This window comes from Chiloscyllium plagiosum, chromosome 3 (genome assembly GCF_004010195.1).
Source record: "Chiloscyllium plagiosum isolate BGI_BamShark_2017 chromosome 3, ASM401019v2, whole genome shotgun sequence".
Taxonomy (NCBI): Eukaryota; Metazoa; Chordata; class Chondrichthyes; order Orectolobiformes; family Hemiscylliidae; genus Chiloscyllium; species Chiloscyllium plagiosum.
In genome coordinates, this window is record NC_057712.1 from 96,193,537 (window position 1) to 96,207,992 (window position 14,456).

The 14,456-nt window shown below is 39.6% G+C and overlaps 1 protein-coding gene across 3 annotated transcripts in view; it reads left to right on the plus strand.

Moving 5' to 3' along the window:
• The window catches only part of mdn1 (midasin AAA ATPase 1), a 190,443-nt gene that overhangs the window by 43,612 nt on the left and 132,375 nt on the right, over nt 1–14,456 (plus strand). For all 3 annotated transcript variants that reach the window (XM_043686689.1, XM_043686697.1, XM_043686702.1), the window contains exons 23-29: nt 403–554; nt 1,296–1,474; nt 7,044–7,252; nt 9,587–9,733; nt 9,990–10,131; nt 10,811–10,945; nt 13,495–13,633. In XM_043686689.1, coding sequence (XP_043542624.1) covers nt 403–554; nt 1,296–1,474; nt 7,044–7,252; nt 9,587–9,733; nt 9,990–10,131; nt 10,811–10,945; nt 13,495–13,633 — 1,103 coding nt within the window. The remainder of the gene's footprint in view (nt 1–402; nt 555–1,295; nt 1,475–7,043; nt 7,253–9,586; nt 9,734–9,989; nt 10,132–10,810; nt 10,946–13,494; nt 13,634–14,456) is intronic.

A 14,456-nucleotide genomic window follows, 5' to 3' on the forward strand; every position in this document is an offset into this window, starting at 1 on the left:
GGTCTCCTTTTAAATCTACTCTCTTGAGTATTCCCAATTTTTTAATTGCTCCATCAACACTGCCATTAGTTACCTAATGCCGAAGCTCCACTTTGCTATCCTTCCTTTAAAGCCCTCTTTAAAATTTGCCTCTTTGACCAAGCTTTTTGTAATACTGGAGCTCAATGTTGTTTTTTGCCTTTTTGCGAATGTTTCTCTGAAGCTCCTTTTGCGTTTTGATTCATGATTGCAAAAGAGATCAACAGCACACTTTGAAGTGGGCAGCATAGTTTTGCATCATTTCAGATTGTTAATGCGTACTTGTGTTTGGTTTGAAAAATGAAATCAAGTCAGTTTCTGTTGGGAGCAGGACTAGTTTTGTAAATGGAGAAGCAGTGACTCCTTTTGTCTTTAACATTTCAGCCAATACCAGAACCAAAAGGAGGACAGTCTGTACAGATTGAAGGCTACTGGATTGCAACAGGAGATAAGGAACCTTCTGTTGACAAGTTGTATATTCTGACACCCTCTGTCAAACTTAACCTAAGAGATCTTGCAAGAGTCGTTGCTGCAAGGTAGGAATATGTAATTTTCATTTTCAAATCGTGTGGAAAAACTGTTTTGTTTTAGGATTGGTTGATACATACATGCTAGTTATTAGTAGTTTGGCCATGGGAAATCTGTACTCCAAGTTTAGGATAATGTCGTAAGATCTTCATTGTGAATCCGAAGCTCAGGTGGGACCTTAGTTTAATACTTCAAATACGCAGCACTACTTCCATGTTAAAGGATGTGTTCAGGCCCTGGAGTAGGATTTGAACCACAGCCTTCCGATAGATCATGTGAGTAGCACCAACTGAGCTAAGATGACAGCATGTTTTAAAATAGTCTATTTCCTGTTAAATGTGAAAATAAATATCATATAGTATTCTTAACAGAATAAATAATTGACTATAATTCAGGAATTTCCATTGTCATCTCAAATTTTGTCTCTTCTCTACAGTCAGTTCTTCTATAATGCAATGATTGCATTCTTGTGTAACCCTGTGTTATAGAAAATTTCATTTTAGAAACAGCACTTAGTGTTGGCGATGTAATTGCATTACACATTTTAAAAGTTTGCACTTTAGAAACATCTGTCTGCTCTCTAATCTTGAAACGTCAATAGGTGATAAACATTTTACAATTTTATTTTTGGAAACTAATGTTAGTACTTACTTGTATATTCAACTGACTGTGACTTGTACTGATTTGTGATTTTGTTTTTGTTGAATATTCTTTGTTTAAAATATAACTTTTTGATATTTTGCTAAAAGGATACATCCAGTACTTATTCAAGGAGAGACATCAGTTGGTAAAACAAGTCTAATCTGCTGGTTGGCAGCTGCTACAGGAAACCATTGTGTGCGGATCAATAATCATGAGCACACAGACATTCAGGAGTACATTGGCTGTTATGCATCTGATGAAACAGGAAAATTGGTGTTTAAGGAAGGTTTGTTCCATATTTTTGTTTTATTTTGAAAGCAATACAACATGGTTTGCAATCTTTCCATGAGTGAACTTGATCCATTTTCTCTGAATCCTATACTCTGATGTTGTTTATGCTTGTATTTGTAGTCTGGGCACCCTTTATTATAGAAGCAGATTTTGGTAATGAACGTAACAAAAGTAACTAACTTACTTAGGCTTGCTTCATTTTTATTGCTGTTTGAATAGTACATTTGAAAAGTGCATATAATTCTGAAGGTTCGTACAGCTGTCTTTGCAGACTGAATGACCAGAAGGGGTGCTCAATAGTCACTAAATTAAATAGTGATCAGGAATGTCATTCTGACCCTAGTGTTTCCTCCTAGTTTAATGATTTAATGTACATGATGAAGCTGCACTGCAATACTGCACTTTTGTCTGCTACATCCACTTGTGAATGACGTGAAATCCACAGAATTCTAGAGTACAGAAATGTTCTGCAGTCCATTGAGTCTGCTGGTCAAAATCAAGCACATAGCTATTCTAATCCCATTTTCCAGCACTTGGCCCACAGCCTTGTATGCCTTTGATGTATGTAAGTGACATCTAAATACCATGAGAATGTTATGCCTTTTACAGTGAGTTCCAGATTCCCACCACCATCATCCTGAGTGGAAAGAAAATTTCTCAAATCCCCTCCAAACCTCCTTCTGCCCCTTGCCTTAGATTTATGCCTCTTGGTCATTGATCTTTACCAAAAGGAAAAGTTATTTTCTGTCTACAGCCACAATTTTATATCCCTCAATCATGTCTGCCCTCCATCTCCTCTGTTCCGAGGAAAACAGCCCTATTTTTTTCTTAACTAAAACTCTCCAGCCCAGGAAACATCCTGGTGAATCTCCTTTGCACGCTCTCCAATGTAATCTATCCCTCCTGTAATGTGGATTCCAGAACTGCACACAGTACTTTAGCTGTGACCTAACGAACTTGTGATACAGTTCCAACACAACTTCCCACCTCTTAAATACTCTCTGTCTCAGCTAATAAAGGGGGAAGTATCTTACTTGCTGCCTTAACCAATTTATCTAATTATCCTGTGAACTTAAGGTACCAATAGACATGTACACCAAGATCCCTTCTAATCCTCAGTGCTTCCCAGGTTCAACCATTTACCGTGTACAAAGTAACAAAGAGGACTGATGAGTACAGAGTGATGGACATGATCTATATGGACTTCAGTAAGGCATTCAACAAGGTTCCCCCATGGGAGACTGGTTAGCAAGGTTAGATCTCATGGAATACAGGGAGAACTATCCATTTGGATGCAGAACTGGCTCAAAGGTAGAAGACAGAGGGTGGTGGTGGAGGGTTGTTTTTCAGACTGGGGGCCTGTGACCAGTGGAGTGCCACAAGGATCTGTGCTGGGTCCACTACTTTTCGTCATTTATATGAATGATTCGGATATGAATATAGAAGGTACAGTTAGTAAGTTTGCAGATGACACCAAAATTGGAGGTGTAATAGACAGCTAAGAAGGTTACCCCAGATTACAACGACATCCTGACCAGATGGGCCAATGGGCTGAGAAGTGGCAGATGGAGTTTAATTTAGATAAGTGTGAGGTGCTGCATTTTAGGAAAGCAAATCTTAGCAGGACTTATACACTTCATGGTAAGGTCCTCGGGAGTGTTGCTGAACAAAGAGACCTTGGAATGCAGGTTCATAGCTCCTTGAAAGTGGAGTCGCGGGTAGATAGGATAGTGAAGAAGGCGTTTGGTATACTTTCCTTTATTGGCCAGAGTATTGAGTACAGGAGTTAGGAGGTCATGTTGCAGCTGTACAGGATGTTGGTGAGGCCACTTTTGGAATATTGCATGCAATTCTGGTCTCCTTCGTAGCGGCAGAATGTTGTGAAACTTGAAAGGGTTCAGAAAAGATTTAAGCTGTCGGGAGAGGCTGAATATGCTGGGGCTGTTTTCTCTGGTGGGTTGAAGGCTGAGGGGTGACCTTTTAGAGGTTTATAAAATCATGAGGGGCATGGATAGGATAAATAGACATGTCTTTTCCCTGTGGTGGGAGAGTCCAGAACTAGAGGCCATAGGTTTCGAGTGAGAAGGGAAAGATATAAAAGAGACCTCCTATTTCACACAGAGTGTGGTGCATGTATGGAATGAGCTGCCAGAGGAAGTGGTGGAGGCTGGTACAATTGCAACATTTAAACAGCATCTAGATGGGTATATAATAGAAAGGGTCTAGAGGGATATGGGCCAAGTGCTGGCTCATGGGACTAGATTAGGTTGGGATATCTGATTGGCATGGAGGAGTTGGCCGGAAGGATCTAGTTTCTATGCTGTACATCTCTATGACTCTATATAACTGCAAGTAGCAAGGTCCCCAACGTTAATCCCTGCGGAATCCCTTTGACACAGACTTCCAGTCACAAAAATACTCTTCGACCATTACCCTCTTGCCTCCAGCCGCTTGGTCAATTTTGGATCCAATTAGCTAAATTTCTTTGAACCTTATGGGCTCTTGGCTTCACTATCTTCCATGCAGGATCTTATCAAAAGGCTTCCATGCAGGATCTTATCAAAACGCTTGCTAAGTACAAAGTAGACTACGTCCAATGAATTGCTGTCAACTATTCTCCTGGTCACCTCTTAGAAAAGTCCAGTCAAATTTGTCAGACATCTCGTTAATAAAGCCATATTATTGATTTTAATCACGACCTTTCCAAGGGCAGATTAATTCTATCCCTGAAAATTGCTTCTAGTAGTTTTTCTGCCACTAAGGTAGACTGACTGGCCTGTAGATTCCTGGTTTACCCCTTCTTCCCTTCTTGAACAAGGGTACCACACATTGGATTATCTGGCACCTCCATTGAGGCCAGAGAGGCATTGAAAAATGTTTGCTATTTCCTCCCTCGCCTCACACAACAGCCTGAGGTCTGTATCAGCTGGCCCTGGAAATCTTATCTACTTTCAGACTGTCTGATGAGCCAGAACCTCCTGTCTATACTAATTTAATTAATTATATCATGATTCTCCATGATTTCTATAACCATATCATCCCTCTCATTAGTGAACACTTTGCTCCGACACACAATATTCCTTTAGAACCTACCCACGTCCTCTGGCTCCATGTAGAAATTACTATCATGGTCCTACTATGTCCCTAGTTATCCTTTTACCCTTCATGTACTTTAAAGTAATTCTGGATTTACCTTTTTTGGTTTTACCTGCTGTTATCATGACCATTTTCTGCTCTCCTAATTTCCCTTTTAATTTCCCCCCCACCCCTTGCACATTCTATACTCCTCTTGGGTTTTGCTGTTTGATCACTGGGTATCTGTCGTAAACTTGCCTTTTTCTCTTTATCCAGTGTCATGGATCCCTTGATATCCAGGATTTGTTTTGGTCTCACCCTTTCTCTTTATTGGAACTTTTGGTCCTCTAAGCTCTGAGTTTCCATCTTGAACACATTGCATTGTCTGGACACAGATTTACCTAAAAAATATCTCCTCCCAGTTCATTCAGGCCTCATTATATCTGATCTTATTAAAAGTGGCCATTGCTCAGTTTCAAACTTTGACATTAGGCCAATTGTTCTTTTCCATACGAAGCTTTAATCTAACAGTGTTATGAATGCTCCGGACCTTTGATGTACTGGCTTGAAAAGCTGTCTTGGATGCATTTTAAGAATTCCACTCCCTCTTAACTCCTCATGCTCTGACTGCGCCAGTTAATAATGATGTGGAGGTGCCGGTGTTGGACTGTGGTGGATAAAGTCCGAAGTCACACAATACCAGGTTATAGTGCAACAGAGTTATTTAAAATCACACGCTTTCAGAGCACTGCTCCTTTGTCAGGTGAAGTGGAGGGAAGTGCCCATACACAGAATTTATAGATGGAGAGATTATTACAAGATAATCCCAGGTAATTAAGAGTGTCAAAAGATCTACAAACTGTGAGTGGATTCTAACACCACCTTTGTTTTTGTAATTATCTCTCCTGCCTTAATTAATTGGACCATCGGTCATCCCTTCACGTGCTATTCAGCAGTTGACACTTTGATCACCTGCAAAGATTTGTTATTCAGCTTGTTGACACTCCAGTGCTATTTTACATCATCACCTGTCTGATCAACAGTCATTGTAACTGTGGCAACAAGTCTTAAATTACACAGGCTACCTCTCCTTGGTGCCATACCAGATTAGAACCCTGCCAGCATAACGTCACATCTTGTTATTGTTTAAAGTAAGAGCATCAAACGTTGGAAAGTTTTCATACAATTAGACTTCACTTTTCTGGTTGTTTAATAGAAGTTAAGAAAAACATACACAAAAGTGCTGAATTTGCTTTTTGAGATAGAATGGATGCTCTTCCTTTTCAAGCAACGTCAAATTTGTAATCAATGAATGATAACTTCACCCAACTCCAATCTTTGGAAGTTGGTGACAGTTAAATTAGTCAGGCTTGTTGCACCTAAAAATGCAGCATTCTATCATGCTGGAAGTGAGTTTTCTCCAGTGCAGTGTCATCTTCATCCCTGGAAGACACCTGCTGTCACTCACCCACCTCTTCAGCATCCAGTACGTGTCATCTTTGCCTGCTCCAGTTGTGCAAGGAACAGCATATTCAGTCCAGACTGTACTGCAAGCATTGGAACTCCCTTTTTAGGGGGCCTATTGTCTACTCCCATGATGGACCTTAATGGAAAATGCACAGTTGGGCACTATATGCAGTTCACAAACAGGATTCTGTGATTTTAAAAAAAAGAGTTCACCCTGTACAGTGGAAATGCCCAATTAATGCAATTACCCCTTGAACAGCTTCACATTGCCAACAGTAGAGCCCAGGTACTCCAGGATAGTGAAGACTGCAAATGCTGGAAAGTCAGAGTCGATAAAATGTGGAGCTGGAAACAACACAGTTGGTCGAGCAGCATCAGAGGAACAGGAGAGTTGATGTTTCAGGCAGGACTTGACAAAGGATCCTGCCGGAACCTTGGACTCTCCTGCTCCTCTGTGCTGCTCGACCAACTGTGCTTTTTCCAGTTCCAAATTTTATCGAGCCTCGGTACTCAGACAGGAGAAAGAAAAACACTTCGCTCAATCTGGGTAAGGTCATAGCTATTATCTGTTTCAGGTTCCATTTGTGATTTGGATGAGCATGGAAGACAACATTTGGATGTACTTTGCAAAGCAAGGCTCAGTCTGGTAATTCAGGAGCGCACCCACCCCCCAAACTTTCATGACCTTTGTGCTCACTGTCAGACTTGCCATTGACTAACTGTGGCAATAGCCCCTGACTAACAGCCGTCCCCACTGATTTGACCAGGTTCACCTCAATTGAGGTTCGAAATATATGTTCTCATATTTGTTAAATGCATTTTGGGGACCATTTTGTGAGTTCAAGGGATGTTTACTCCCCTAAGCTGATCACAAAATCCAGTCCATTTAATGTTTACAATTAATGATTTTGTCCTGCGTTGGAGGAAATTTAAGTTATTAGAATGAATAAACTAATATTTCAAAACTGAACATGTCTTCATTTAATATAATCAAAGTGGTGATGTGTCTTTTTTCTCTCTAGGCGTGCTTATCAATGCTATGCGAAAGGGCCACTGGATTATCCTGGATGAATTGAATTTAGCCCCTACTGATGTCTTGGAAGCTCTTAATCGGCTGCTTGATGACAATCGAGAGCTCTTTATAACTGAGACCCAGGAGGTGGTAAAAGCACATCCAAGATTCATGCTTTTTGCAACTCAGAATCCTCCTGGACTATATGGTGGTAGGAAGGTCTGTTTTTGACTTTTTTGGTCTTTCTATTCGCAGGTGTGATGGGTGTGGGCTGAATGTCCTAGATGGACAATGAATGCAGGCTCTAATTGGAACTTTATAGAAGGCAGAGAATTATTCCTCAGCATGACACACCTCAGTATATTACAACTGTAAATGAAGTTAAAAATCACACAACACCAGGTTACAGTCCAACAGGTTTATTTAGAAGCACGAACTTTTGAAGTGCTGCTCCCAACCACCTGATGAAGGAGCAGTGCTTTGAATGCTAGTGCTTCCAAATAAACCTGTTGGTTTGTTCGTTTCTGATGAAGGGCTACGGCCTGAAACGTTGATTTTCCTGCTCCTTGGATGCTGCCTGACCTACTGTGCTTTTCCAGCAACACACTATCAACTCCGATCTCCAGCATCTGCAGATCTCACTGTCTCCTTCCACATAAACTTGTCTGACTGTAACCTGATGTTGAGATTTTTAACTTTGTCCACCTCAGTCCAACACCGGCACCTCCAAATCATGACTGTTTTTAAAAAAAAAAGACAGCATTGTGGAACAGATATTTAAATTAACTGTCAGGAGCATATAAATCTTGGAACTTACTTTTCGTTTAATAAAAATCGGACAGTTTGTCTTCTAAATATTCTCAGGTACTATGTGGGGACAAGAGAGCAAATGACAGTGCTGCAAGGAAATATCAGGGCAGATGACCAGAAGCAGAATCAGTGAAGTAGTGGTGTAAGGAGGGTTGAGGGGTTGAAAGAAAGGTTTAGGGAGTGAGTTTCACACATTGTAAGGCCTAGGTACCTCTGAGCATTGCAACAAATGGTAGAGTAATTAAATTCTGAGGTACTCCAAATGCCCGAATTAAAGGAGATTTCTGAGGTAAGTGAGATTGGAAGAGATTAAAGATGAGGAGTGGGGTCGTGGAGAAATTTGAAAACCATGAATTTGAAAATCAAGATTTTGCTTCACTGGGAGCTGGTATTGGTCATTTGAGGACAAACGTGATTAGGTGAACCGTATGAGTGAAGAGATGAGCAGTAGACTGTTGTATGGCTTCCGAAGTTTATTGAGGGTAGAATGTGGGATGGTGACCAGGAATGTGTAGGAATAGTCATGCCTGGCGATGGTAAAGGTATGTATGAGGACAGTAGTTGAGCTAAGCCAGGATGGTCAGGTGATGTTACGGAGATGTGAAAGTGTTGGTCTTTGTGATTGTGCTGATATAGGATTTGAAGCTGATCTATAATTCAAATATGACAGAGATTGTGGGTTAGCCTCATTCTCCATAGAGAGGAGTTGAGTTGGTTATTGGGAATGGAGTTTGGAGCTGGCATTGAAGGCATTGGCTTTGGTTCTCCTTTCCCATCTCGCTGCACTTCCCCCACCACGACCACCATTTAAATTAGAGGAAGTCGCTGCTCAACCAATAGTGGATGTCAGGTGCTGTCTAATAATTGAAGGTTAGGTATGATTAGGAATATATCTGTTTTTATATTATGTTGCCAGAGGGCAGCACAAACACGAGGAATGAGTCAATGAGGATAAGTTCTTGGGGGACTTATGATGTCAATGTGTCTGAGCGAAAAGAGCAACCATTTAAGTTATTGATTGAATGGAACCAGACAACTGCAGTTTCACCTATAGGAGCAAATTACTGCAGATGCTGGAATCTGAAGAGAAAGCAAAAAATGTCAGAGATCACAATGGGTTAGGCAGCATCCATGGAGAGAAAGCAAGCTAACGTTTTGACTCTGGATGATTCTTCATCAGAGACACAATTTCAGCTCTGATGAAGACCCATCTAGACTCGAAACATTAGCTTGCTTTCTCTTCAGGGAAGCTGCATAACCTACAGAGTTCTCCAGCAATTTTCTGTTTTTAGTACAGTTTCACCTGGTTGGACAACTGGTAAGATATTGGAGGCAGGTCATATGGTCAGCATTTTGGAAGGCTACAGACAGGTAGTGAAGGATACTTTCTCTTTGTTATACTTGCATAGGACGAAATACGAGATTTTGGATTTATTAATGGATTTAAGTGTAAAATCTGTTGTATTTTGCAGTTGAGACAGGATGCCATTGACGTGCATTTTGTGTTTCTATTAGTATTTTGACCAAGTATTTTTGCTTTGCATGTCTACACATTTAGTTTAAGACTCCAAAAATGTTGACTGTATTATATGATTTAGAGAAGTATTTGGTACTACAAAATATTATCCACCAGTTCTATATCAGTTGAGTCTGTAATGCTATGAAAATCCTGGATTAATTTGGGACAAATTTTATAATTGTTACCATTTTGTTTTAACTTTGACTTTTAAATTTTGTTTCTAGATGTTGTCAAGGGCATTCAGGAACCGTTTTGTGGAATTACATTTTGATGAACTTCCAAAAGCTGAATTGGAAATTATTCTGAACAAGAGATCCAGTTTGCCTCCATCTTACTGTGCAAAACTCGTGAAGGTTATGCTGGAGCTGCAGGTATTTCACAGAGCACTGTTCTAAAGTTTTTGGAAGGGCTTTCTGAGAGCTCCCATAAGAAGAGATTTTGAATATTTAAAAATGCCATTTGGGGAAAAAAGTTCTCAAACTAATGAAGTAAATCTTGAAACTAGCCATTGGATTTCTGACAGCCTATTGAAGCATGATGTAAATGATACAGAAACAAGGGTTGAAGGCAGCAAGAGGTTATTTTGCTTCACATCATACTTTAACAAATGTTTCTTTCTTAAAACAGTCCTATCGTAGGGGATCAAGTGTTTTTGCTGGAAAACATGGCTTCATTACTCTGCGTGAACTGTTTAGGTGGGCTGAACGTTACAGGTTGACTGAACAATTGATGCCTGGTTATGACTGGATTCGACACATAGCCACTGATGGTGAGTTTGTCATTGATTCTTGTGATTACCACTTTTTTTTTTCTTTTGAAGTCACATAGTCCTATGTAGTTTCCCTATTCTTGGGAAAGGCTTGAAGGACTTCGTCTGGAATAATGAATGATTTGGCCCAGGGTAATTTGACCTTGATTGCATCTCCTTTTGAGAAGGTCTTGCTTGGCTCTGGTGATGGAGCTTGTGAATATTGTGTGGACAAATGACTGATGTAGATACTTCCTATCTCTGTTAAAAGTCTGACTTGTCTTGCCATCCTCGGTGTGTTTATTTTTGTTGTTTTATTGGTTTGTTCCATTCTTCTCCAATTCTCCTGTCCACTTTTCTATTGAACGCGCCCTGCCTCTTGTATGTGAGTAGCTACCAGAAGCATGGAAATCAGCTAGCAATAATATTCCCTGTTCATCTCTGGGGTGGTATGAAATGGGAATCTCACTTTTGCTCAACGCATTGTCACATCTGTGGTTGGGTAGATTCTATAAATTGTTTCTCGTAGACATTGCCAAAGTAAAAATGTATGTTTATTATGAAGTGATTTTTTTTTGCACTTTAAGCCATGTTTTTGCTAGATGCTAGAATTTAAGACTGTGTGTTTGCAGTTTCAAACTGAATTTTTAAAAAGATTTCCACTTTGTTGATCTGAACTAAGAGTTAACTGCTCTTGCAGCTTATATGCTTTTGGCAGGCCGTGTGAGGAAAGAAGAAGAAGTCTTTGTTATTCACCGTATCCTTGAAAAAGAATTTAAAAGGAAGCTTGTTCCTGAAGTTATGTTCTCAAAAGAAAGTCTTCAAAAAAGAATTGGTAAGTTTTTTTTATTGTTTTAAACAGCTTTTTTCTGAGATTTTGTGACTGCCAAGTGGCAGCCATGGTTTATTTGATGGCATGTTATCCTAAGTCACAAGGTTGTGGGTTTCAAGGGCTATTCCATGATTTAAAGCACAAAAGTAGAGACTGACAGTAGAGTGCAGAACTGAGGGAATGCTGCACTGTTAGAGTTGCTATCTATCACGTGAAACGTTAAAGTGAGAGTCCAGCTCCCTCAGTGAAGTAATAAATCCTACAGTACTAATTCAAAAAAGTACAGGAGTTATTTCCAGTGTCCTGACTGGTTTTAATCTCTCAATCAATATTAGATTATCTGGTAATTACCACATTGCTGTTTATAGGAGCTTTCTATGTGCAAATTGGCTGCCCATACGTTTCAGTTGCTTTCTTGGTGTGTTTTGCAATGTCTATGATCATAAAAGGCACAATTAATGCTTTTTTTTCTTCTACCATACAAATAATTACATTAGCTAGTTTCTGTGCCATATATCCATTTGACCCAAACAGTCCATGCCAGTCTTGATGCTCCACTTGGGCTGTCTTTGTCTTTGCTCATGTAAATCTACCATTGTAAGCATCTGTACCTTCTGCATATGTTCATTTAGTTTCTCCTGAGGTGGATCTGTAATCATATTCCAGCCGTGAATTCCATATTCTTATCCTTTTGGTAAAGAAGTTTCTTCTGAATTCCCTATTGTGGTTCTTGATGACCATCTTGGATAGATGGTCGCTAATTATGCTCTTTCTTGGACCAAAGAAAACCAGGTTGTTGCTCTTCTGATTTTATGACTGACTTATGTACATAATTCTGGGATGATTCTTGCAAATCTTCTCTGCACCCTCTGTATACCTCTATATCCTTTTTTTAAGGTGAAGGTGACCAGAACTACTTGCAAAATTCAATGCAAGCTTAGTATAAACTTCCCTACTTTTCAGTTCTATCCGTCTAGATGGAAAATCTCATGCTTTTTTTGTGTGGATTTGCTAATCGGTGGTACAGCGTTAGTGATTTGATGCTTTTAGATTCCTTTTTTGTTCTTCTACCTGCCTATACTTGCGTGTTCAAATAGTAAGTGATCTCTTTATTTGTCAGGGCAGAATATACTACCTCATTTATCTATTTTGGACTTCATTTTACCATTCTGCAAGTTTATCCATATTTTTCTGTATTGAGTATCTTCCCTCTAACCTCAAATTTGGCATAATCTACAAATTTAGAAATTTGGGTTGATTCCAAAGTCAAAATTATTCATGTAAACTGTTAATTGCAGTGGTGTCATTTCTAATCATTATAGAACATCTTTTTACCTATCTCAACAACTCTCCCAGCACTTTCCAAACCCACAATCTCTACCACCCAAATGGACAAGGGCAACAGATTTATGGGAACAACACTATATGCAAGATACTGCCCCCCCCCCCCTCCCCCTCCCCCCCCCATCTTCAACATGCACTGTACTGACATTGTTTCACTATCATGTCAAATTTCTGAAACTCCCTCCCTTTGGGAGTATCTACATCATGTAAACTAAAACAGTTCTTGAAAAGAGGTTCACCATCACTGTTCTCGAGGGCAATTGGGGATGGCCAATAAATGCCAACCTAACCTATGAGTTAATGAAAAGAACCTTCTACCATTTTGAATAACTCTCCACTCGTTGATTTACATGACAAAGCACTCTACTCGGCATATTTCTGACTCTATGATTTTATTCACTAGTCTCTTATGGTACCCTTTTAACAAAGGCCTTTGAAAGGTTCAGGTAGATAACATCACCTATGTTGCTATTACTTTGTTACCTTCTCAAGATTCAGTAAAGTTAGTCAAATAAGGATTTCTATTTTGAAATCCATGCTAACTTGTTGTTACTTTTCTTAATCCTAATTGTTGTCCTACTTTTTGGAGGAATTCCGTTCAGTTTCTACCGCTGATGTTAAGCTGCCTGTTTGTGATTCCTTCAAGGCATCTTATTTAAATCTAGGAAGCAGAAATCCACCAGTCCTCTGGCAGATTTTTGAACTGATGATTAAATGAGAGAACAGCTATCTCTACAACCCCTTTTTCATTTGGATTGCATACAAGTAATTTTACTTACTTTGACCAGGAGCTTTATCATCTTGAGTTTGATTAGTTTACTCAATCCACTTTTTAGCATTGCTGATTTTATCACTCCATGCCATGCCTATCTGTTCTATTTCTTTTAGAAATACTGAAGCAAAATGATATTTCTGCTCTCCAGCATTATCTGTGATATCATCCTATCTATCCTTAATTGTGTGCACTGAACTGTTAATGTAGAAATTTAGTTTTTTAGGCTGGGCACTTTTAAGTGGTGCCCACAAAACTTCAAAAATGGGTCTCCACTTATAGTTTGGGTCTTTTTAGTGAGATTGAATGGGTTATATATCAGTTGAATAGGTGCACACATTCATGCTGATTTATAGCGCTTCATTAAACTGGCTTTCCATGACTTGTCAAAGTAGTTCTCTTCTGTCCCCCTTTCACCTGGTTTCCCACTCTACAGATCAGTGGCCAAGTCTGACATCAAACATGTCTGATGACTTTCGTCATGTTGTGTGGACATATGGAATGCGGAAGTTGGCAATTCTGGTGGGACAAGCTTTGAAGTTTCGCGAAGCTGTGCTAATTGTTGGAGAAACTGGGTAATTATCCAAAATTTTAATTAAATCTATCCTCACGTATGATACATATATGCTGGCATGACTATAAACTGTGGTTGTAATGATGAAACCAGAGTAGAATTTAACCCAAGTTTTTGAATTTCAAGCAATACAGACCAGATAAAACTCCCATCAAATATATCAAGGAGATAACTTAAACACTACCTTTTATGTTATCTAAAGGCAAATGTTAGGTGCTTTTGTTTCAGATGTAATTTGATTGGTTACACTAGAAGGCTTGAAGTAAAACACACTTTATTCTTACCCCTACAATTAAAATACAAACAAAAGAAAGGAGAATTGATATAACTTTAACTCTATTGGAAAACTTAACAGGATGATAGATTATTTAATGTCTAAATGGTAACTGTTCCAATATAATAACATCCCATAAGTACACCCTTGACAAAGGCGAGATCGGTAAAACAGATTTGCCTCAAATGTGATTTTGGCAGCAAAGAGAGAATTCAAGATTTTAACTGTAGTAGAGAGAGAGAGAAAAAAAAAAGAGCGATGTCGCAGCTTCCACAAAACTCCAACAATTAGTGAAAGCTTAAGTAAAACCCTTCTTCTGTAGGAGATGGAAATGTGTTGCTGGAAAAGCGCAGCAGGTCAGGCAGCATCTAGGGAACAGGAGAATCGACGTTTCGGGCATTAGCCCTTCTTCAGGAATGAGGAAAGTTGGTCCAGCAGGCTAAGGTAAAAGATAGGGAGGAGGGACTTGGGGGAGGGGCGTCGGAAATGTGATAGGTGGAAAGAGGTCAAGGTGAGGGTGATAGGTCAGACTGGGGGGGGGGGGGAGAGG